General features: G+C 37.6%; 2 protein-coding genes across 7 annotated transcripts in view; one reads left to right on the top strand and one right to left on the bottom strand.

Moving 5' to 3' along the window:
* LOC145889731 (E3 ubiquitin-protein ligase rnf213-alpha-like) overlaps nt 1-4,919 on the top strand; it is a 28,622-nt gene extending 23,703 nt beyond the window's left edge. For 3 of the 4 annotated variants that reach the window (XM_082980745.1, XM_082980746.1, XM_082980747.1), the window contains exons 46-57: nt 38-194; nt 360-535; nt 857-999; nt 1,297-1,396; nt 1,499-1,616; nt 1,814-2,019; nt 2,281-2,449; nt 2,588-2,632; nt 3,033-3,110; nt 3,336-3,452; nt 3,672-4,063; nt 4,516-4,919. In XM_082980745.1, the coding sequence (XP_082836871.1) occupies nt 38-194; nt 360-535; nt 857-999; nt 1,297-1,396; nt 1,499-1,616; nt 1,814-2,019; nt 2,281-2,449; nt 2,588-2,632; nt 3,033-3,110; nt 3,336-3,452; nt 3,672-4,063; nt 4,516-4,654 (1,840 nt within the window). In that variant the 3' untranslated portion in view covers nt 4,655-4,919. The remainder of the gene's footprint in view (nt 1-37; nt 195-359; nt 536-856; nt 1,000-1,296; nt 1,397-1,498; nt 1,617-1,813; nt 2,020-2,280; nt 2,450-2,587; nt 2,633-3,032; nt 3,111-3,335; nt 3,453-3,671; nt 4,064-4,515) is intronic. The other variant, XM_082980749.1, reaches the window with a different exon arrangement.
* A 139-nt stretch (nt 4,920-5,058) lies between these two features.
* On the bottom strand, nt 5,059-21,524 carry LOC145888639 (uncharacterized). 3 transcript variants are annotated; one of them, XM_082979436.1, is made up of 44 exons: nt 21,423-21,524; nt 21,159-21,311; nt 20,656-20,798; nt 20,298-20,395; nt 19,986-20,083; nt 19,784-19,900; nt 19,616-19,716; nt 19,400-19,474; nt 19,083-19,236; nt 18,881-18,975; nt 18,669-18,740; nt 18,460-18,611; nt 17,496-17,659; nt 17,106-17,256; nt 16,652-16,740; nt 16,294-16,436; nt 15,734-15,908; nt 15,393-15,501; nt 14,803-14,892; nt 14,643-14,734; nt 14,372-14,422; nt 14,017-14,151; nt 13,301-13,723; nt 12,648-12,857; nt 11,867-12,079; nt 11,569-11,670; nt 11,408-11,491; nt 11,083-11,163; nt 10,865-10,966; nt 10,605-10,694; nt 10,272-10,373; nt 10,113-10,196; nt 9,895-9,984; nt 9,364-9,477; nt 9,162-9,281; nt 8,727-8,789; nt 8,341-8,433; nt 7,880-8,027; nt 7,502-7,645; nt 7,233-7,354; nt 6,726-6,809; nt 5,785-5,950; nt 5,447-5,538; nt 5,059-5,360 (listed from the first exon to the last, which is right to left on the bottom strand). In XM_082979436.1, exons 1-44 carry the CDS (start codon nt 21,507-21,509, stop codon nt 5,196-5,198), a joined length of 5,436 nt encoding a protein of 1,811 aa, XP_082835562.1. In that variant the 5' UTR covers nt 21,510-21,524; the 3' UTR covers nt 5,059-5,195. The 3 variants fall into 3 exon arrangements, with proteins under 3 accessions (XP_082835562.1, XP_082835561.1, XP_082835563.1); XM_082979435.1 differs by having other exon boundaries at nt 19,400-19,477; XM_082979437.1 differs by lacking the exon at nt 6,726-6,809 and having other exon boundaries at nt 19,400-19,477.
* Between the last annotated feature and the right edge of the window lie 931 nt (nt 21,525-22,455).

Genomic DNA, 22,455 nt, shown 5'->3' on the forward strand with positions numbered 1-22,455 from the left:
TTGAAAATGTTAACAAGAATTCACAATATACTTGCAGAGTTGTGAAAGTCCAAGGTGGCCACGCCCAGCTTGTCCAGTTTCTCATGGGTCATCTGGTGAAAGATATGAAACAACTGGCCGGGTGTATTGGAAAGAGTTTGGACGATGCGATCGTAATCATGCACCGAATACTCCATGACATGAGAAAAAGCAACGTAAGATCCAAGGCTTTTACCTTTCAAGGAATTAAATTATTCATGCATAAAATTACTAAAATTTGTTTGTAGAAAATTTAAAATTAAAGTGTTTACCTAGAAATTTTCTGGCGCTTTTTTCTCAAAAATGGTAAAACTATTTGCGTAACCCATAAGCATTTGTAGGCACAGATGAACGACGGTCAATGCACTTTTGACACGATGGCAAACAGAGAGAAATGGGAGGAGGCATTCCAGAGAAGGTTCCTCTCTCTCGTGTTCAGAGACACGGATGCGGTACTCAACGAATCTCGACAAGTCATTCTTGACGCTGGGAAATTCGCGGAGAAACCGTTACACCGGTTTGTGTAATTCATAACTTGCACTAAAACGATAAACAATCCTATTTTCCGTGACCTTCTCGTTGTGTGCATTTAAAACGAGACTAAATGACAAAAAAGCTGCGAATGGTGACTTAGGGATCATCATGACCTTGTCTGTGTTGTGGCACAAAACAGAAGCTTTGCAACCGGATTAGCAACAGCATTTTTTTGCAGGGAACACTGTAGGAATATTTCGCTCTGCGGTCGTAAATTGTTCTACAACTGGTACTCTTTGAATATTTATATCCGATCTTTGTGTACTATTGAAATACAAAAAAATCTTTAAACGTTTTGCTTCAGGTTGGTTTACGAGATCAACCAGCCCCAGCAACCGGAAGGCGAAATCGTAGAGTGGAAAAATCCAGCTTTGTGGAAGTATAGAAATCATATTGACTTGCAGCATCTTAAACTGAGATTGGAGGCAGTTGACGAAAACGCACGAGGTGGGTTGGCGAATGTTTGATGGCAAATAAAAAGTTTCAAGTTTGCGAATGCGAATTGAAATGCGAAATGCGAATTTGCGAATGAATAAGATTGACGTTTTCGGAGATAACTTTGTTATTTTTAAACCTATTTTTGAAAATATTTTGTTTTTCGAAACTCTTTGAATATTTTTTGACAGTCAAAGCACATGTTGTTTTGTTGAAACGGTTTCTAAGCCTAATTTTGAAACGTTTTGTCGCTCGAAGAACACTTTGTCTCAATAAAACCTTTCTGAAATGTTACTTACTGTTTTGTAGGAGATGGGGCAGTTCTGAAAGTCATGTTAAACATGGAAGACTTGAGTCTTATCCAGCACATCGCCACGATCTTGGAAGTCCAAGCTGGATTTATTGCAAAGTAAATTATGTTTGTTACGTTACGATTATGTCAAGGCAAATGAACCAGAATATATAAGTTTGGTCGCGCTATTTTTTTAACAGTTTTTTTTATCGCTTCTAGGTACAGAAATAAAGTGGACATTAATGAAGCGGACAAAATCACTTTGGAGGATTTCCTCGGCGAATCCGATCAATTTTTCATTGACGAACTCAGATCCTACATCGAAATATGGAACAAGGTACAACTGATTGTTGAAAGTGGCTTTACATGTGGTACTGCCTGCAACAAACTAAAGTTAAGTCATAAATCAAATCATATTGAAAAGCAAGAAAAGGACATGTCAAGCACTATTTAGTGCCGGATTTAAAATAAATAAACACAACAGAAGAATTGAAAAAGCAAATCTCGGGATATTTTGAAACTGATTTCTTTCAGGTGAGGATGCGTCTGATCAAAGCCGATCGATACAACACAGAGCGTAAATACTTCTACCGCGAGATGGCGATGGAGAGCCCGATATCGATGTGTCTTCCGAGCGACCAGCGAAGAGGTTGTTGTGCCCTTGTACTTGTCGAATACCTGGTCGAACTGCAGAACGAGCTTCTCTATAAATGCCGTGAACTGGTTGTTCCAACTCCAGAGTAAGTTAAATTACATCAAGTCATTTGAGACCGTTACAGTGCAATAAGATGTTTTATTATGTAAGGTTTCCAAACCTACCTTAGTGCAGGGACACTATTTCCAATGCAAGTGTTTCAAAAATAAAAATGAAGCATTTCATCTATAATTAATTCAGTGTTTTTTTTCAACTTCCAACGTATTTTGCGAATTAAAAATCCGATATAATCCTTAATTGAACACGACACAATACTGTTTCAATTTAATCGCGCGCCCGCTTTCAGGTTTCAGCAAGTCGACGCCGATGACGTTTCCCGCAAACACCTCGTTTGCATCGACCAGCGACGTGATCTCCTCCCTCTGATTCTCGCAAACTCACAGTACGAGGCAACAGTGGTGGGAGGCAGACCTCAACATACAATCACATACAATCTACCCTTGCTGCAAAGAAAGGTGGATTATGTTAATGGATTATATCTTGTCATGTCTGTTCTGCAGATATTAAACTTATTAGGTTGTTTAACATGTAGAATCTACAATCTTGTTGGAATTATAGAAAACCGTGTTTATCAAATCTGTCATATTTTTCAGGTTGTTGAAAATTTCGTTTTGAGGAAGTGCATTATCAAAAAGGAGGTGGGTTTAGCTTGAGTATAACACCTTCGGTGGAATTAGATCGAGCACATAATAAACTTGTACTAATAGCTTAGGGTATTACATGCATTAGATGACATTTTTTTTTCATTAAAAAAATTTATCTTGTAACGCAAATGAAAGTTTATATTAACGGAATATTCTGCTAACTTTAGGGTCAACAAAGATTCAGTAACAGATTGTTGTCAGTTTGTGAGTCTTTTTTACATTCACATTCTTATATTTATGTTGGTTTCATGCCGCGTTGTTCGTGTGTTTTGGTGATAATGATGATGTCTACAAGCGTAGGTGAAATAGATTTTTCGAGGAGAAACCTTGTCAAACAGATGGCCCAGTATTCTATGCAGTAGTTGTACCTCGAAACGCCTTTTTATTTTTGCAGACGATTCCACGGATGTCATACCCTCAGGACGTCGGTCTCCGCAAAGATTGTGAAATTGTCCAGGAAAGATTTAACCAGGTTCGTAAACAGTTTCTTATCAAGTTTCACCACGTTTAACCAAGTGTTTTTTGATGCAAAATTATTGTTGACTCCTTGAAAATGAATTTTGCATTAAACCAAATCCGTGTCCAGTTGTTACAGATTTTTTGTTCAACTGGATCGGAATCAAGATTTTTTCGGCATTTTTTTTTATCTTTTGTCCCATCTCACTTTATAACATGTTGCGGCCACGTTTGTTCTTAGGTTCCACTGCCAGTTCGACTTACTCAGGCCGTGGATGGGGCAGCACATAACGCACGAAAGGCGGATATTTGTGAAGCTGTGAGATACGTCACTCTCATTATACAGTTCCTCGCTAAGGTGAATTTCTTCATAACATGATTTTGAATTTTAATAATTATCAAATACAGCGTCTGATCCAGCTTGGCTACGTTATAGCTGCACAATAGCATAAAGCACCTCTTGCAATTCAGACTCTTGTGTTCAAGTTAAAGGCAGATGGTTTAAGTATACCTTTGATGTAAGCCAAGCTCGAGCTAAACATGATCCTGGAACAAAAGAGCGAATATAATTTTGCAGCTTGGGGGCAGTGAAGAGCAGACAGTGTGTGAATATGCGGAGAAGGAGTTGACTCTTCAACCTGACGAAACTGGGCTGATTCCACGATCGGCAAAGATTATTCACTGTCTATCGCTGTACGAGCGTCTGTCGTGGCACAGAGCCCTGCTTTCAATCAAAATTGGACAAGATCCGTTCGAGTTGGTCCGATCTTCACCCGATGGTAAGAGTTGTGGCGTTGTTAAATGCATTGAGTGGGAAAATTTAGGTGGAAAATTAACTTTTACATCAGATATGCCGGAAGAATTGGAGGAAAAAGTAAGTCAAGTCGTCCAGCAACTAAACATTGAAAAACTTCAGTTTGAGTTGAACTCTCTAATGATGGTTGGGCCAGAACTGCAGGAAGATTGGAGGTTTGCTGTTCTTGTCTTTATCACCTTCTTGTTTATTGTTTTCTAGCATTTATCATTTGGCGTTTTGCAGTAGTTAAGTAAAGCAAATATTGTATTTTGGCCTTTCTTGTTGTTGTACATGTAACGAAATTAGTAAGTGCTTGATCCAATGTTGAAGGAGCCAGAACGTTCCGGAACACCGTTGTGGCAAAAAAATAATTCCTGCCGGGACGCCGTTTTCATAAAAATACGGCTGCTGTTGTTTCCCAAATAGTTAGAAAAAACGTTTTTCAAGTTTGCTTACTTGTTTAGGAAACCGCACCGAAGGATACGAAAACACAATTGTAAACTTTTTGCGTGTAAATTTACTCGTTTTATTTTACTTTCACCTCTAGCCTGATCCAAAATGGTAAACTTCGTGTAAGAAATAAGTCAAAATAAGCAAATATCCATTACAATGTTTTGCACTAAAGCATCGCCGATGCCTTGTACGAATATGTGGACGGAAGGAATGAGAACACGGACAACAACTGGTGCTACGAAATTCCACAAGAAGTTCTTGTCAAGCATTCCCGCCAGTTGTTTGAAATTTCCATGAGGTTCATGGCTTAGATTGTAATGTTGTCATTCCAATGCTTTGTATATATATGATTTTTATCTTAACGTAGCGTGTTCATTTCTTTTCCTTCCCATTTATAAAATGTTGAAGTCTAAACTGTGATTCTTTCATGGTTCAAAATCATGATTCGAAATTCTTCAAATAATTTTGTAAAGTTCATATTTGGTGCACTAATCTTTCTTTCATGGTTTAAAATCTGAAGTGATTCCGCCATGCCAGCCCGCTGTAATATTTGTAAAATACACGAATGTAATCTTAGAGTTTCTCGTACGTATTTCGGGACAAGTACGATATCCCAAAAAATTGGAAGGCTATCTTCATGATCACCGAACGACAAAAAACCAGACCATACACAATTTGCTATCAAAAAAGTCAGTATTGGCAAATAGGTGCAGTTTTATTAGATGTTTCAAAGAAAGTCCCGTACATATTTACAAATATACAGCGGTGACATCAAAGAAGGGCAGTAGGGAAACGAATTGCAACGAACAATAAATGGCGGATGCGCGTAGAGAAAGAAAAAATACAATACATTTATTTTCTGCGCCGAAGACGTCTTGTCCCGGGTGCTGGTGCAGCAATCACTCCCACGCCTCTTCCTGCTGCACCAATCGCGTCGTTTTCGTTGGGAGTGCTTTCCAATGGCAAGGAAATATCATCGGCGTGCAGTTTGCGAACTCGTCGAACCGATTGTCGATTCTGTGCATGAAATAACGACACCATTACGTTTAGATAATACAAAATAACTGGCTAGTTCCAAAATGGGAATAAATTTGTGGTTTTACCTGATCGTGTGTAGAGAATGTTGATGGTGCGGGACTACTAATAACACTTGGCGATCTGCTAGGAGAAATCGCCGCCTCCATTCTCTTAAGTGCTAAAATGATAAATAAGACATTAGGTACAACATACCATTCAACTTCATCTTGATGGTTTTGCCATCATAAATCTAGCCTGCTTTATTAATTTTTGGCTTTTTTATTGGCTTGTGGGAAACAATGTGACGTAAAACTGAGGGCCCAAGAACAAAAAACGGCCTAAAATATTTGAAAAACCCCAAAATGTTTATCTGATATTCCTGCAAGTAGCTCGAATATCCTGAGAGTTTTGTGTTCATTCTTACCCTGGCCCACTGGCGAGTTCCTGAGCATATCTCCCATCTTACTAATATTCTTCAACTTGTTCAGTGACGTCGTATCTCCTTCATCACTATTCTCAGCAGCATTTTTCCCCTTTCTTCTGCGAGATTGACGACCGACTTCATTCTCGTCCGCAATACTCTCCGTGTCCTTGTGAAAGTGAAATTGGTGGATTTTTAACTGGTGTCTGTTGATATTTTTACATGAGAAAACACTATAACAATACTCATTTTTTTGTAAATTAATTAAATAGCAATTATCAAATAAAACCAACACCGTTTACGTAGGTTTGATCTGAATACTAAAACTAAAGCCAAATTTACTGACGAGTTTCATGTTTGATTCAGGCTTAAATAATTTTGATGGGATTTGTTGATGCAACAACACTGTTAGCAGCCGTAAGTCGGAGATAAATAAGCAAACGGGTTCAAGTGTAAAAAAGTTAACTTTCTTCGATGATCAAATGTGGCATTAAGTTAGGACAGTAGCAGCCATGCCTATATACAGTATAAATATAATAACCTTGCAGTTTAAAGTTTGATACATTACTGCATTTTTAACAAACATGCTATACACCAAAAGATGAGAATGGTAAGGTAGTATCGTATCACAATAATCGTATCGAGATCGTATGGTTGGCATCGCAGCCAAGTTGGATCCACGCCATTTTTCGTCGTATTTGGAGTCTCGTTAAAACTAGCGCAATATTTTGTAATAAAAGGCGAAACGTCAGAAATACAATCTTTTTTAAACAAAAGGTGTATATTTGTTGTTCTCCACCAGAAGAGCGTCAGATTCATAATTCAATAAAATATTCAGTTGCGGTGATTGAGAAGATAAGCAAATTGCACAAGCCATGCAAGCTTAACACAAATTAGCCCCATGCGTTGTTAATTGCGCTACCACATGCACTACGTCATCATACATTGTTGTCAAACAATCGATCCATTGTCTTGAAGCGTTTACTCAAGTGTGACCGGAGCTGTGCAGGACTCCGTGCCAAAATATCCTTGTGAAGAAACTCAAATTCAAAAATAAACAAAACAAGCAAAAATAAACAAAAACATGCAAAACAGAAATATAAAAATGTTGGCAACACAAAAAATCCATCAACCAAATAAGAGGTTTCCAGTTGGAAATTAATTGTACAATGGTAAAGTGTTAACCTAATTCCATTTTTTAAGGTACTTTCCCTTATGTGGCAGACCTTCGCTTGTACTTAGTTATTTTGTGTTGTTTGTACACTTTGCAGAAAGTGATGATGCCCTTTTTAGGGCGAAATATATTTTTCTGATAAAAATAAAACATCTTTTAAAGAGCTGTCTGAAAGATTGACTAAAAAAAGTTTTTCCCAGCAATTCCATTAACCTGTTGTAGCTAACATCAATATAATTATTGAAACTGTGGTGATGATAAAAAACAACTTATTTACCAGTTTGTTTGGCTCTTCCTTGCTTGCCTTAGTTCTTTTGCGCCCCCTTGCGGGCTTCTTCAACATCGGTGTGACGTCCATTTCAATCTCAGGTTGGGGAAATCCCCTGCTCTGACGAGCATCTGGAAAATGCGTGGGTTGAGCGCAATTCCAAAATACATGGATGCACCAAACACAATCTCTTGAAGATTAATATCAAGCGTCTTTTAAGGATATTAAACTTGGCGAGCGACGCCCTATCCCGGTTTTCAGCGAACGCAAATAATCACCGTCTGAGAAGTCTGTAGGGACGGGAGTGCTTGGACGGTTGGCAACCTTCTTCCTGCGACTGGACGTTTTCTTTACAGCGGCCGTACGACTGTTTGTTCTACGCGTGGATCGCGTCTTTCTCTTTGCAGGCACATCGTCCTCCTCTGTTAAAGTGTTTTGGGCGTTGTTAGTATTGAATATTTTGTTTTTGTACAAACCATATTCTCAGTTTATTGCGTTTGAATCTCGCCAAATGTTATGAACAAACCAACTAGGCGGCAAGGTCGAAAAATATGTCGAAAAGAGGTTTAAGTTGCAATTCGATGGAACAAAATAATAAATAAGCGCAAAAAGAAAACATGGATATTCTAAAAAATACATTTCCACCGATAGCTCACCATGCTCCGAAGAATTCTCCGTTTCTTCCACAGCCTCCTGTTTAACATTTTTCACCTTTTTGAGAGGAGTTTCTTCAATATTCGTACTCATATCTTGAACAGTCACATTTTCCATAAATCTAGTTATTGGAGACTCCACAACTGTTTCCTGAAAATCACGACAAACTTACAATGCTTACGACGCTATGTTATAAAATTGTCAAAAGTTTGGGACACGGACATTAACAATTAGTTCCGCCTAAAGATTCGATGAATGGAAACATGACAACACCGCAGCGAGTCATGAAACCCCAAAGTGTGTTTTCCAGGTACAAATTTGCGGTTTCGTAAGCGAATTAATTTTTTTCTAAATTTCTTCATTACTTGATGAAAACGCGAGGGAAACACTTCTTCATCTGTGGTTTCATGATAGACAAGTGAACTTTGTGTCGCAAAACAAAAAACAATCTAACATTCTCCACCTTTTTGAGCGGAGTTCCTTCAATATTCGTACTCATATCTTGCACAGTTACATCTTCCATAAATCTACTTATTGGAGACTTCACGATTGTTTCCTGAAAATCATAACAAACTTTCAATGCTTAGGAGCATAAATTATTCAACTGTCAAAAATTTTGGTATACGGACATTAACAAATTGTTTAGTCATCACAATACCGCAGCAACAAGATATGGAACCCAGAGCGTGTTTTCGTACAAATTTGCGGTTTTGTAAGTGACTTAAATTTTGTCAATTAAAACGCGAGGTAAACACTGTTTCATTGCAGACAAGTAAACTTGGTTTCACAAAATCAAAAACAAACATTCGGCTACATTTGATCGACACAAAATAAAACACGTGGTACAACCTTAGGAGAAACGGGTTCCTGTTTGACGGAAACTGGCATTGCTGAAGCGGAAACACTCTTGCGCTGTAAATAACCACATGTAAATACGTAACATTCTATCAATTATTAAACTATTGTTAGTACATTGCTCAACAGACAACAGGAACAAATAAAATTCTGCAACCAAATAAAGCAGTGCTTTACACATACGTAAAACCGCAACCATTCGACGAAACGCAGTAGAAATTTTACAAAAAAAACAGCGTGCACTGTCTGAAGCTCACTTATTATTGTGGCTCATTTGCTTCTATAAAAACCAGATTAACCAAAAACAACCAGCATATCTACCAGAAATTTCGAAAGAAGTTAACAAAAAACAATAAGCAACATCTACCAGGAATTTCGATCTTGAAGCCAGTTTTAAGAACCAACAAAAGCAATAATGTTGTTGCTTACCAGCGCATCGGGAGCAGTTTTGTTCTGTTTTTTCTTCTTTTCGTGTTGAAGTTCGGCTTGAAGTCGCGAATTCTCGCTTTTGAGTTGAACGTTCGCCAATATTTGGTCGTCAAATTTTTTCTACGAAGACCCATGGAGTTAACATTAACGCCGAAGTTATTTGCACGCAAAATGTACAAAACATTTATTTTAGATATTATACCTTGAGCATTTCGTTGCAAGCATTCTGGCTGTTTATTTTCGCGTCCAGAGCGGAAGCAATTTTGTCCCGACTTTCCCGGAATCTGCTCAGCTCCTCTTCCTTAGACTTAATCGCCTGTTGGTTATAAAAAATGTTCAAGTCGTGGAACCATTATGTTCACCAGCCTTGTAGCCACAGCACGAAATATGGTAAATTTCAAATGTGAAAAAATATTTTTGTTATATTTTATGATAAATGTACTGCGCTTGCACTTAAAATAACCAATCAGAAAGCTCTTTACTGCTTGTTAACCAAAGAGATGCTGATTGGCAATTTTTAGGTGCAAGCGCTGTAAACTTACCACAAAATGTAATAAAATATGTTTTCACATATTGAAATCATTAGTTTTTGGCTTTTAATACGTAACTTTACAAGTGTTTTTTTCTCTCAAATCCGACTCTGACAACAACAACATCAACAAGAACACGAATCCTTGAATTTTAATAAAAGTGTAAACCGGAGAAACTTTGTGATTCCAAAAACACCACTCACCTCCTGCAGGCGACTTTCCAATTCAACAATCTTGTCCTGTTGAGTAGTTTTTGCCTCCTTGTACTCATTAAGAAGCTCACGCTGTTCATTCTAAAATTTACTAAAGTTACAAAAACACAAAGCTGTTAAAAAATACGCTTTAAAAAACGATAAAAGCTGTTTTTGAGTAAATTCTTAACGCTTCCATTCGGGACTTAGTTTCAAACCGCTCAATTCACCTGTACTTCGTTCATCTCCTTCAGCTTGTGTTTCAGTGTTTTCATATCGGAGGCATCTGTGGCAACTTGATTGTCGCGACTTTCCTTTAAGACATATTTTACGAGTTCAGAAAGTGGCCGGAGTTCGCATGCTTTCAGTAATTAAAAGTTTTTTCATACTTGCACGTCGTGCAGTTTCGCTTTGGTCTCCTCAAACTCCTTATCTAACTTTCTGCTTTCCTTCAGGAGTTCCCTCTTCTCAGTCGTGAGATTTTCAACTTCCTGCAACGGATGAGAGAAACATTAGGAAATATTTTTAATCAAAAAATCCCAAACGGAAGCAAATGAGTCAAACTAATCCTTGAGTTGAAGACACTACACACTGTTACGATCCATCAGGTCTTATCAGTGCAGTTGGTGACGGAGATGGACCTGGTGGGTCGGAACAGTGTGTAGCGTCTACAACTCTAAATTCAAACGAAAATAAAACTTCAAATATATTTCATCCCTTACTCGCTTCAGCCGATTTTCAAGTTCCTTCGCTTTATCTTTTGTGTTTCGTTCTCTGTCTTCGAACTTTTGTAACTGTTCATCGTGTTCGCTCTACAAAAATTTAAGGTGTTGTTGCGCAACATACGAATAAAGGTTTCAAAGCTCTTTAATAACTGCGTAAATGTCTGAAAAATTAAACTTTTCATTGAATAACATATCAGAAATTGTGTCATACGGATAGATCTGCACGGTTTAAATCAACCAATTTGTAGCGCACGTACCCGCAAATCCTTCATGGTTTGATTGGCTTGCCAAATTTCCTCTTTTAGTTCTTCAGTCATTTTAAGCAGATCATTCTTTTCGATCTTCAGGTCGTCCACATCCTGCAATGAACGTTAGGGATCGTTTAAATTTCAAACATAGCCGAAATCAAACTGTTTAAAACAAAACATAGATTTTTGAAAGTTTCATGACGACGAAGTCCGGCTCTGATACTGACTTTATTGCGACGACTTTCTAATTCGGTCAACTTGTCTTTCTGGATCTGTTTCTCTTCTTCGTGTTTTTCAGCCAGTTCGTCCTAAAACACAAGTATTGCCAAGATAAAACACTGATAAATTGAAACTGAAAAGCATTCAATTTTTACAAATTTACCTACAAAAAAATAATAGTTTGTCGTTTCGAGTTCAAGGTGGTGGGAATAAAAACTATTGGCAAGATTACATCCGCCATATATTCGTGTGTGATAGCCAATAAGCACACAAGAAATCAACATTTACGAAACAGTACAAAGTAAGTCCACATTTAAATACTCAAAATCGAACCTTCTCTTTGTTCAATCTTTCGATTTTTTGTCGCAGGGTTTGCAGCTCGGATGCCTCAGCTACTGTCATCGTCGGCTGATTTTCCTGAAGACAAAAATAACAAAAAATGTAATGACGTCATCGTGTTGGTCGTATGCATTGATTTAATTTTTATATTCCACCTCGATTTCCTTAAGTTTGGTCTTTGTTTCAGTTAGCTCTTTGCTTAAAGTAGTTGTCTTCTGTAATAGGTCGTCCCTTTCGCTGGTAAGAATGTGTACATCCTATGAGTACAAAAATAAAGCTTTTGTTTAGGCATTTTTCAGCATTTGTTTTAATCAAAATACATCAAGAGTTGAAAAAGATGTGTCTAAAATTCGGCAGCAAACAAAAAAGACAAAAGACAACAACGGTGTTTTACCACACTACAACGTCCTAGAACATTACACTAAAACCGCAAACATGCGAGCAACAACATACTCTTTCTAATTCCACGTTTAAGGAGGTCCTCTTCTGTTCCTTGAGGGACACGTTCGCTCTCTCTTGGATGGCCTCGTTGAGTTTCTCCTGCAAGCGATCGACTTCCGAGATGAGTTGCTTCTCGAGTCGGTTCGCTGCATCCAAATCCTTCCTCACTTTCATCACTTCTTCCCTCTCGGATGCGAGTTTTGCCTCCACTTTAAGGGTTTCTCTCTGCACAGTAGAAAGTGCGTGAAACTTTGCCGGTCATTTTATTAATGGAAATATGCTGTGAGATCCTGATTAAGGCTGCTGCATGGTGGCCGAAACGTTGACATAAGAAAATTATTGACAGAAGAGCCATATTGCAGCAAAAAAACATGCCAGGCAGCATCAGTAGTAATTTATGCTGTTTGGGGCATGGTATGGTTACACTTGGTAAATGAAGAAGTTTATAACAGTGTTGAAACAGATCCGATATTTTCGTTCAGGAATTATGCAAACAGACATTTTGGCCAACAACTGGCGTTACATTGTACCCCAGGCTATAAGAGAACAGCTCAACTTTGCCATTAGATAGCCTTAACATGTATTGAGTTAAAAGAGAAGCGCTTTTTTACTCAATTATTGAGGAAGTGTCTTGGTAAAAATCCAGGCCCCAAAGCAACTCAATAAATAAGTTTCGATGCTGAAGGAACGAATACGTATTTAAAGAATTTAATTTTACAAGTCAGTGCTTCGATGACAATATGGGTAAAAATTAAATAATAAAATAAACAACCAAACCAGAGTATTCTCTAACCTGATTTTCCTTTTCGGTGGATTTCAAGATCTTTGCCTGCTCCCTTTCCACTTTCGCCAACTTTCCTTCAAGCTCCTCCTCCTTCTTCTGACCTATTTTCCTCTCCTCCTCCAGCTTTATCTCCAGCTCCGCAAGCTCCTTGCTCTTCATCTCTGCGCAGGAGATTGCCTCCTCAAGAGTGGAAGTGAGAGCAAGGTTTTTCGCTGACAACTTCACAAAAAAAACATCTGTATGCTAGGAACGTCAGGTTTACTGGGATCTGGGATGACAAGGCAGCCACTTTTACCAGACAAGTTGGAGAAATTATAGACAAGTTGGAAAAAATTAAGGTCCCGGTGTGGTTTCAACACACAACGCATAATATTAAGCGTTAATCAATGAAAATTGATCAACCTTTTAAGGGAACCGAAGTTCAAAATAAAAACATTCTGGTTCCAGGTCTACGCTGTAAACTAGCTTTACAGCTGCTACACCTTTACATAAAATAAAGGCAACAAAAAAATTGAGTAAAAATAATCTTCTTTGATGAGTAAAATGGCTTTATCTTCTGTAAGACGCACTTGAGCTGTCAAATTATAAAGGTCAATACAAAACCACAAATCAAATAAATGCATTTCAAACAACTTTTCGCAATACTTACAATAAAAACTCACCGTTTCAACCTCGGTTTTCAGCTCCGACATTTCCACAACTACGATCTCTTTATTTTCCTCGGCAATCAGCTCCAGTTTCGACGCCTTTTCTTTCATTGCGGCATAATCTTTCAAAACTTTCTCCAGCTTATCTTTGGTGCCGGCTAATTCCACTTCCAGCGCTCCTGCTTGGAACAGAACGGTCGACTTGTTTTCCTCCGTCGTCTTCAGATCCTCCAGCAGCGATCCTTTCTCCGATGTGGCTCTTTTGAGATTTTCTGCTGATTGTTGAAGTTCCAGATCTTTGTTTTTGAGATGTTGTTTCGAGCTTTCCAGTTCTTCACGGAGTGCGGTGAGTTCTTCAGTCGCTTTGTCCAGTTTTTGAGTCAAGTTGGAGTGACTCTCGCGCAACTTTTCCATCTCCGAAATACGACTTTCCTTTTCCTGGAACAATTAAGTGTTTTGGTCAAATCTGAAACTAGAATTAACTTAGTGCGGTTTAACCGTCTTGTTTAAACTTATTTATTGTTTGGATGAAACAGACGCAAGTAACTATCCATTGTTCCAAATTGAAAAGAAAGTAAATTCAAGAAAATTTTTTTTTTTTGCTTTTCAGCAAAATGGTTTTTGCTGGTTTTTGGATATGAACAAATGTTCTGTTCCTTAGGGTCTTTACATGCGCCCAGGGAAAAGGTTCAGTAATACTAATAAGCGTAGAACTGTTGTTTGGAAGTAACCTCTTGAATGTTTTTATACTCGTCCTGCTGAGATTTCGCTTCGTTTTCAAGAAATTCACATTTATTTTTTAGTTCCGAAACTTCAGCTTCGAGGTTCGAGTTTAACTCCTCTAGTTCGTTGAACTTTTTCACATCCTGAAAAAATGTCAGATGAAAATTCATGGAAACTCGAGGAAAAAAAGTAATAATGCAAGAGTTGAACGACACTGGTACTATCACACTATAAAAAAGGGCAATGTATAACATAAAGAATTGGGACACAGAGTACCATTCAGTAAAGTGCAAGTCCATAGCAAAGCGATGCTTATACCAACAGTAAAATCATAAACGATATAGGTGAAGGTTGCCATCTTACCACTTTCGCTTCTTCAAACGGTTTCAGATCCGCGCAAGCCTTCTCATATTTCTAAAACAGACATCGAGGCATTAAAGGTGGGTGAAATGCGGCATTGCGGTGCAACTACACACTACTATCCAGAAAAGGACACTGATTACGCAGTTAATAATCAATATTTTGGATATTTTTATTCCAATTGAATTGCAGTGAAGGGGCATCAGGGCAAGGTTTTGGACGGTGTTTTGTCAGTGGTTTTCGTTCAACAACAATCTACACTTTGGCTCCTTACCTCTAGCAGCGTTTGTTTTTCTTGTTCGTGGTTCTCGATAATTGCTCTCATTTCCTCCATTTCTCTGAGTTGTTCCTGGATAATTTCTCGGCCTGCAGATAAAAAACATTCGCAAATATATACGCTAAATGCCCTGGATTTAACAGTTTCAACTACAAACCGTCCGAATTCTCCTGTTGCAAATTCTCAATCATGGACTGACGACTTCCACCAATAGAGGACTGTCGTGATTCGGCGACTTTGACACTTTCTGTAATTTTGGAAAAAAATAGTGTAAGGTTTTGTATACGTAAAGCAGGTTTTGGAACTTGAGGTTGCTTCTAATTAGTGTAAGCATGAAAGATTAAGACTTTTTTTATGTTTTTTCACAGTGTAATCGCTGATGAAGGGGCGGAAGAAGGGTAGCAGTCGAATTAAAAAACAAACGGCCAAGCAAAGACTTCCACTTTACGGTGACTAAACAATCACCGTCATCCGTTGGGCATCAAACAAGGTGCAACCATACGGAGAAAACAAGGTGGAAACACTATGGCCAAGCAAGGCTTAACCAATAGTGCCGTCAGGCCCCGTTGAGCCTTGCTTGGCTCCATATTGCTTATCATAGAATTAAATTTTATTTACTATTCCAACATAAAAGCATTCTTTTGACTTTAAAACCATTTATCCAATGCAAATCTTCACGAAGCAGGAGCTTAATTGGTAATCATTAATCACGTACATCCATGCATGACAAAAAAATCTTGGTCATACCTCGGTCTGTTTTTTCATATTTAGACTTCAAATCATTCAACTCGGTTTCGAGTTTGGAAATTTTGTCGCTAGATTCTGTTTTCAGTTGGTTCAGTTCTTCCTCCAATCTCTACATGATCAAAAAAGTAAGTGCCTTTTTTTCATGAATTTAGAGAACGCTTTATAATGTGAGTCAATAACTTCCGACAGGTTAATGGAGAAAATTAAGCAAATGTTATTGATTAGGATTGTACTAAAAATAACTTCCTACCGTCGTTTTAGCGACTTTCTAATGTTATATACATTTTGGCTGCTATACTTTCCATGTGTGTTTGGAAACTAAGCGGAGAATTCCGACTTACGTCAGCCTTCTTATCGAGTTCGTCGCACTCGTCATCGAGTTTTTCGGCGTCTGTTCTCGCTTCGTCTCTCTGCTTCACTAGTTTATCAATTCTCTTGTTTGCGTATTCCACGACGTCGTTGTAACGCTTCTCCCCGTAGTTCTCCACCGACTCAATGCGTTGATCCAATCTCTCTCTGTGGGACACAAATAAACCCAAAACTTGAAATACACTTTTCTTAGGTCCAAAAACTTTGGTTATCTCCTCGATTCGTTTCTGACGTTCCCGGGACATACGACCGTACATACGAGTGGAATTGACAGAACAGTTGTGTGTCAGGCATAGGACAACGGAGTTTTTTAATGCACGATTATCATGATTATCTAAAAACACGACATTCACCAACTTTTACCAACACATTTCCTAAAAAAATTACGTAAAAAAGTGGACCCCTGTAAAATCCGATCCGGCAATGACCGTGAAAATAAACGGTGCCAAATTTCAATTATTTTATTAAACAAATCTTGAGGTTGGGAGGCGTCGATGTTATTCAACTTATTCCAAAGGTACTTGTAACTTACTCCCATTTCTCGTCGATTTCTTCGAAATGTTTTGTCATTTCTTCAGTGAGCTCTCTTCTCACTTCAGCCTCGCGAGTGTAAACCCGTTCTTTTTCGTGTTTCAAAGCTTCTTGATACATGGACACGCATCGGAGTAGTTTTTCCTGAATAGTTATACACTTACACTTTATAGATTATAGTTTACATACACCATATATTTAAATGCTGTAAATTTGGATAGGTCTTAAGTAATTATTATACCTAGGTGAACTGGACACACATTTATAAGGGTATACTACAGTTAAAAGGTATATACAGTATTCGGAGGTGGTATAGAATGCCTGGAACAAGTCATATGGGGTTTAAATCAAAGTCTAACCTCTCTCTCCCTCCAGAAAGCGGTCACTTCATCATCCGACTCATCTCCACTCGCATCTTCTACCTCCTCCTGTGAATCTGCTCCCTCCTCTAAAAATGTGAATATTAACCACCAGAGAATGGATGATCGCTCGAAATAAATAGATCAAAACTAGTCGATGATATAACCCGAATATTTTTTGTATATATCTACCAAGGGGTATTGCGTTCTTTTCCACTGTAATTGCTGTTATTAAAACGTTTTTACGGTAACTCCGACTTGATAAAGGGTTACAAATTACAGTTCCCATAGCAGACTTGTTTTAAAAGAACATAGCAGACTTGTTTTAAAAGAACAAATTAGGCCTCTTGGTGCGAATTCGTGATGACGTCGTGTCAAACAAACCAACAGCACTATTTTAACAAAGATTAAAATGACTAAATATAACATTTTCAACGTTCACTTTTTTTCTAACCCCTAATAGTCGTTTCCTGGGGTTGCCAACCGCACGTAGTTCTCGAGGCTTTCCGCGTGAGGGCGTTGTCAAGCAGAACGCTCAAGTTTTCCCTCGAACTTCTCCGGGAAATTCGTTGCGATTTTCTTATCGGGTTCTTGTCCATCTTTATCTGAAGACGGATTTTTCGATATTATTTAGTCCTGTTGATTCACTTCGGGCAACATTGTTTCAGTGACTATACAGCGTGGACAAACATTTTGCAAAATGTCCACGAGAGTACACAGCTAAATAAGTGAAATCAGTTTGGGTGTTTTGTGTGGTCATATCTTCCGAAGGAAAAGCCTATGTACATTCATTTTCCTTTATTTTGTTGCAACAAACTCCCGGACACAGAGATACTGTACATACCTCAGAAGCAACGGCCGAAAACTTCAAAACATGGAAGGTTTCATCGAACATGGATGCACACTGGTTGGCGTTCACTATCATACATGCTCTACCATGACCCATAAGAATACCCTGGAAGAGACGGGTGAGCCGGGATTCGCGGAACGGAACAAGTCGCTGTTGGGCTGGAAATGTATCGATGTTAAATTAGGTATTTTGTGTCGACACAAACAAACTTCTGAATTAACTTTACGCTTTATTTACACCTGCGATCTATATTATACGCATTAACTTAAGGTGACGATGGAAAATGTGTTGATTTGGGAGCTCCGAAACTTAGAAAGTCATTAACAATTAAATAACCAAGAAAAAAAACACAACGACATCAATAGTCACAAAAAATGTGAACAATCGAAGTTCCCCAGGCATGCATAAAAGCTGAACAACTCAAGTTTCGCGATATTGAAGTGATATACAAAAGGCAAACACAGCGATCTTCAAACAGCTCAGATCGATTTATTTAGAGAAAAATATATTTCGCCTAAAACGGCATCATCAGTTTCTCCATTTACCAAAACTGCCAAAAAGGAAAAACAGAAAGAAAAAAGTCAAGAATCTAACGCAAAAAGGTTACGCAAGCTAAAAATAAATAAAAATTAATAAAAACTATAAAAATATTCAGGTTTCAGGCATTAACTAAAAAATAATAAAAGTATGAATTAACTGCATGTGGTCAGACCTGTCTGTACTACTTTGCTTTCAAAAAACCACTGGCGCTGAAGATCGCTGTGTTTGGATTTTATTACATTATTATTGATACGGTGTGCGATCGACAGCCTGCCAGGGGCCTTTGGTTTTTTTGGATCCAGATTTGATTTACTAATCACATTGATATACAAAAGGTTTCTAATTTATGAGGGGAATTTCAATGGGTGGTTGGACAGATGCGACTATTAAAAATGTAAGACACATTAGAAACGTTTACCTTTTCCATGCTGTTGATTGTGTCTGAGTGTTTCAATGCATTTTCCCAAAGTCATCAGCGAGTTGTTAATTTTTCCGGCTTCCTTCAATCTTTCACCAAAGCTGTTCGTTTTACCCCAACGCTCAGAACCGGCGAGGTCGCAGAATGATATTCTATACACAGGGAGTTTCAACAGGCTGTGGATAATTGTTCGTAACTTGTAAACTTACTGTGATACCCTTGCTGATAGATGTCTGTTCACATCTGTTGTGCATACAGTTTTTATGGTGAAAATGCAGTGGCTGCAAAAAAATAATGTTAAAGTGAGTTTTTTCTAGGGCATAAACATAAAATTGATTTTATGATACAATTTGACTATTTTTAGATGAAAGAAACTTGGTTAAACGATTAGATCTTTATAGTTAAGTGGTTTTAATCTTACCTTCGGCTTGAGTTGTGGTTTAATTTGGTCTCAGCCATGTGGAGGTGGTTTCGTGCCACTGTGAGCAGTTTAAAAACCTCTTCGCGTGATGTCACCTTTACAAAACACAATAAAACAACAGGTTTTACGGTAAAAGCCAACATTAGGCCTGCAAATTTATTGGACAATATTAATTACTGGCCGCCTACTAATTAGTGCACACCTGTATTTGGTTTAAGTCTTTTACAAATGGAATTGATTTTTCCTCGGCCAAGCGAAGTGCGGGCCTCTTTTTGTTTTTGCCTTTGGGCAGAGGCTTTAGCAAGTCATAGATGTAGTCCTTGTATATTTCAATGAAGTTCACAAAGACTGCGAATCTAACAAGAATTTCAAATAAAATAATCTTACATTCAACCACGTTGCTACATATTAAATCATTTATGTATGATTAGTTCAAATAACAATGCTTTTTAATGGAACTCGAGCTACAAACTATAATCTTGTAACAGTTATGTCTTATGTGCAATAGTGCATACATACTTCACTGGTCCTTGGTCTGTCAAATCCACATAACTTTCATCGGCAACATTCTTAGTGAAGTCCAGAAATGAAAGTCTGCTAAAAGCACAAAATAATAAAAAAATTTAGATGCAAAAAAATGTAATCATAAAGTAATGTGAAAATAACAGGATTTCAAAGCACTTGCACCATCAATTCAAATTTTTCTCATTTGTAAGTAGCCAAAGAGCACGATACCTCGATGATTTACTTAAGTTGGCCGAGGTTTCAGCTGAACTCGGACAATCCACTGAAGCATCAGTTTGTGGTTCAAGACTATCCTTTGCTATGCCTTCATTCTGTTGGCGTAGATAAGTTTTAAGGGAAGTAATCAGGATGTTAAACTTGACAAAAAAGTGTCTCAACCTCTTTGATTTGGTCTGCAAGCAACATCAAGTTCATCTTCTCTTCCAGAAACTTTTGCTTTTGGTCGTCACTTACCATCATGACTTTGTTGTTTGCTTCGAGGTGCAGATCAGAATCCTAACGGAAGTGAATAAATCAGTCGTAATATTTCCACAAAACACAACATGTTAGTAAAACACATTAAAGGTAAACAAATTATTACCTGCACCATTTGGTTTCCAATACTGTTGAAAATGACATCCACAGATCTTGGCATAATGCCCTCATTTCCAGGACTGCCTTGAATTGTGTGAGTTTTGCCTGAAATGACACAATGTACATTGGAACCAACATAACACATACAAACATGTGGGTATATACAGCAGTTGCAATAGTTTTGCAAGAAAATATTTAAAGGAGTTCGAGACCAGCAAATAACAACAAATTTGCATAAAATTTAAATGTATTTTTTAAGCAAAAATGACATAGTTTAGAAAAATTGATGTAAATGATAATAAATATTGCATATAAATACCAGAGCTTGTGACACCATAAGTAAAAATCAGAGAGTTTTGGCCACCAATGAAGTCTTGGACGACAGGTAAAGCAGTTGCATCAAAAAAATCCTTTTGTCTGGGTATAAAAACTTACAATGATAAAGCAGTATATAACTATTAATTGGCTTTTGAATTTAACACTGTGGGTCTTATCATTACAAATTGTTTGTCTTAAGTGTAAAAAAAACCTTTTAAGAAAAATATTATTTGTGTTGTGCAACTGAAAACCAGAAACTAGCTGCTTCATTTAAACTTAACCACTCTAAATAGACAATTACAACCATAAGTGTTTAACATTTACACCACGAAAGTAATAACAAGAAAACCTTAACTTACCCTATATTCTGATTGAAGACTTTTGTGAATGAAAACGAGTGGCAAGTTTCTCCAACACCGTGGGTGCTGTTCTTAAACATGTTGGAACATTTTGGAGCTCGCACAATGACGTCATGCTCATCATCTGATATTTCTAAGCATTTCTAAATGAGGCAAGTGTTCAGTTAGGGTATGATGTTCTGACAGTTTTAAACAATGTTACTCTATAACAAAAGTTAGTAGCAGTTAAATTAAGACCAGCTGCCAGAGATGTGGAAAATTTTGATCATGGACAGCAAAAAACACTTTTGCACTACTTTATAAAATAAAAAAGAAAACAAAACTATAATAACATGTTACAGAAAAGTTTGTATTATTTTTTTTGGTGATCATTGATCACATGGACCAGAAAAAAATTTTTGTGTACAGTATGTAGTTTTTTTTCTCAAATTGTAAAATTGTCGAAAATTTAACAAGAGGTTTCCATACACCATTGTTTTCCAATCAAGCACAATTAAACAAACCTGATTTTCTTTGTTGCGCAAATCCTCTTCTGTAAATGGTTTCACTCTCAAATAAACTTTCATGAAAGTGGAGGCAGCTACATAAGCTTGACTGCTTAGTCTGTTAATGTGTCGCTGAACAACTTGCGGGGTTGCAAAGTCTTTCTCCAGATTCTAAGAAACAATAAAGAAAAATGTCATAAAACTGACACTCACACTCTTAAGTAATTTGGACAGAAAATAGTTTGGGTTTACTTTATTCACATGGGTCAAAACATAAAATACCTTTGTTATGTCTTTAACGGAAAATAAATCTTTATCGTCGTCATCTTGACAAAACGGAACTGTTCTTGGTAGCGGAACAGCTGTCATGACAATTTGTCTAGATATTTCCTTGATAGGACACGAAAAACCGAAGGTATGGTAAAGCACTAAATACAGCACAGCAAGAACAACGGATTTGAATCTTATCACACAAGTTATTCGACCTTATTCATCAAATAAAGTGCAAAAAACAAAGTTCTTTGGAACAAAAGTATCTGGCATCAACGCGTTTTAAACCTGCCGCGAAACCATGGAACCGTTCATGCATATCGGAAAATTTAAAAATAAATAGAAATCATGCTTCTTGTGAGTTATTTTGTCAAGAAATGGAGGTTGGATTTTTTATGGTTGATTCCGATACTTAATCAAGTGCAAATAAAAACTTCTTTTCAGACAAGCCTGTATTTCCTTTGTTGAAGTTGACAAAGCAAAAATTTATACCTTCTAAAAAGTCTTTTTGTGTCGTTTTGTAAAGCTTATGGGTCGCTGTTGCGTATATTTTCCTTTTTTGGAACCGGAATGCCAGGTAAATACCACGAGTGAATTTTTGTCTTTGTATTCTATGATAAAACGTTTCTCGGTGCTTCTGCCATTCCATTTATTTGCAGTATTTGTGGTTGTCAATATGGTGGGTGTAACCCAGATTGGAAAGTTTGTTTTTTGCGCGGAGGATTTTGTTTCGGCGATCGTTAATCGCGCGGACGATCGCAACGTTTTTTCGTATGTTAATGCATTAGCTCATTGATATTGCGCGGATTATCGGCAAATTTTCGCAAAAGTGCAGTCTGGGGTGTAACTATACGGACTTGCCCTGCAAACTATGAAGGAAGATCGGAGTTTTGTCTGCAACACGAAGATAATTAAAACAGTCAGTGATAAATGTTGGACTCCGACCCCTTCGTTAATAATTCAAGGACGACACGTTCACTAAATTACCAACAACACGAACGGACATGGAGATAAAGAGTATGCCATATGTCGCATTCGTCACTAT

The sequence above is a fragment of the Ascidia mentula genome, chromosome 2 (assembly GCF_947561715.1).
Source record: "Ascidia mentula chromosome 2, kaAscMent1.1, whole genome shotgun sequence".
Taxonomy (NCBI): domain Eukaryota; kingdom Metazoa; phylum Chordata; class Ascidiacea; order Phlebobranchia; family Ascidiidae; genus Ascidia; species Ascidia mentula.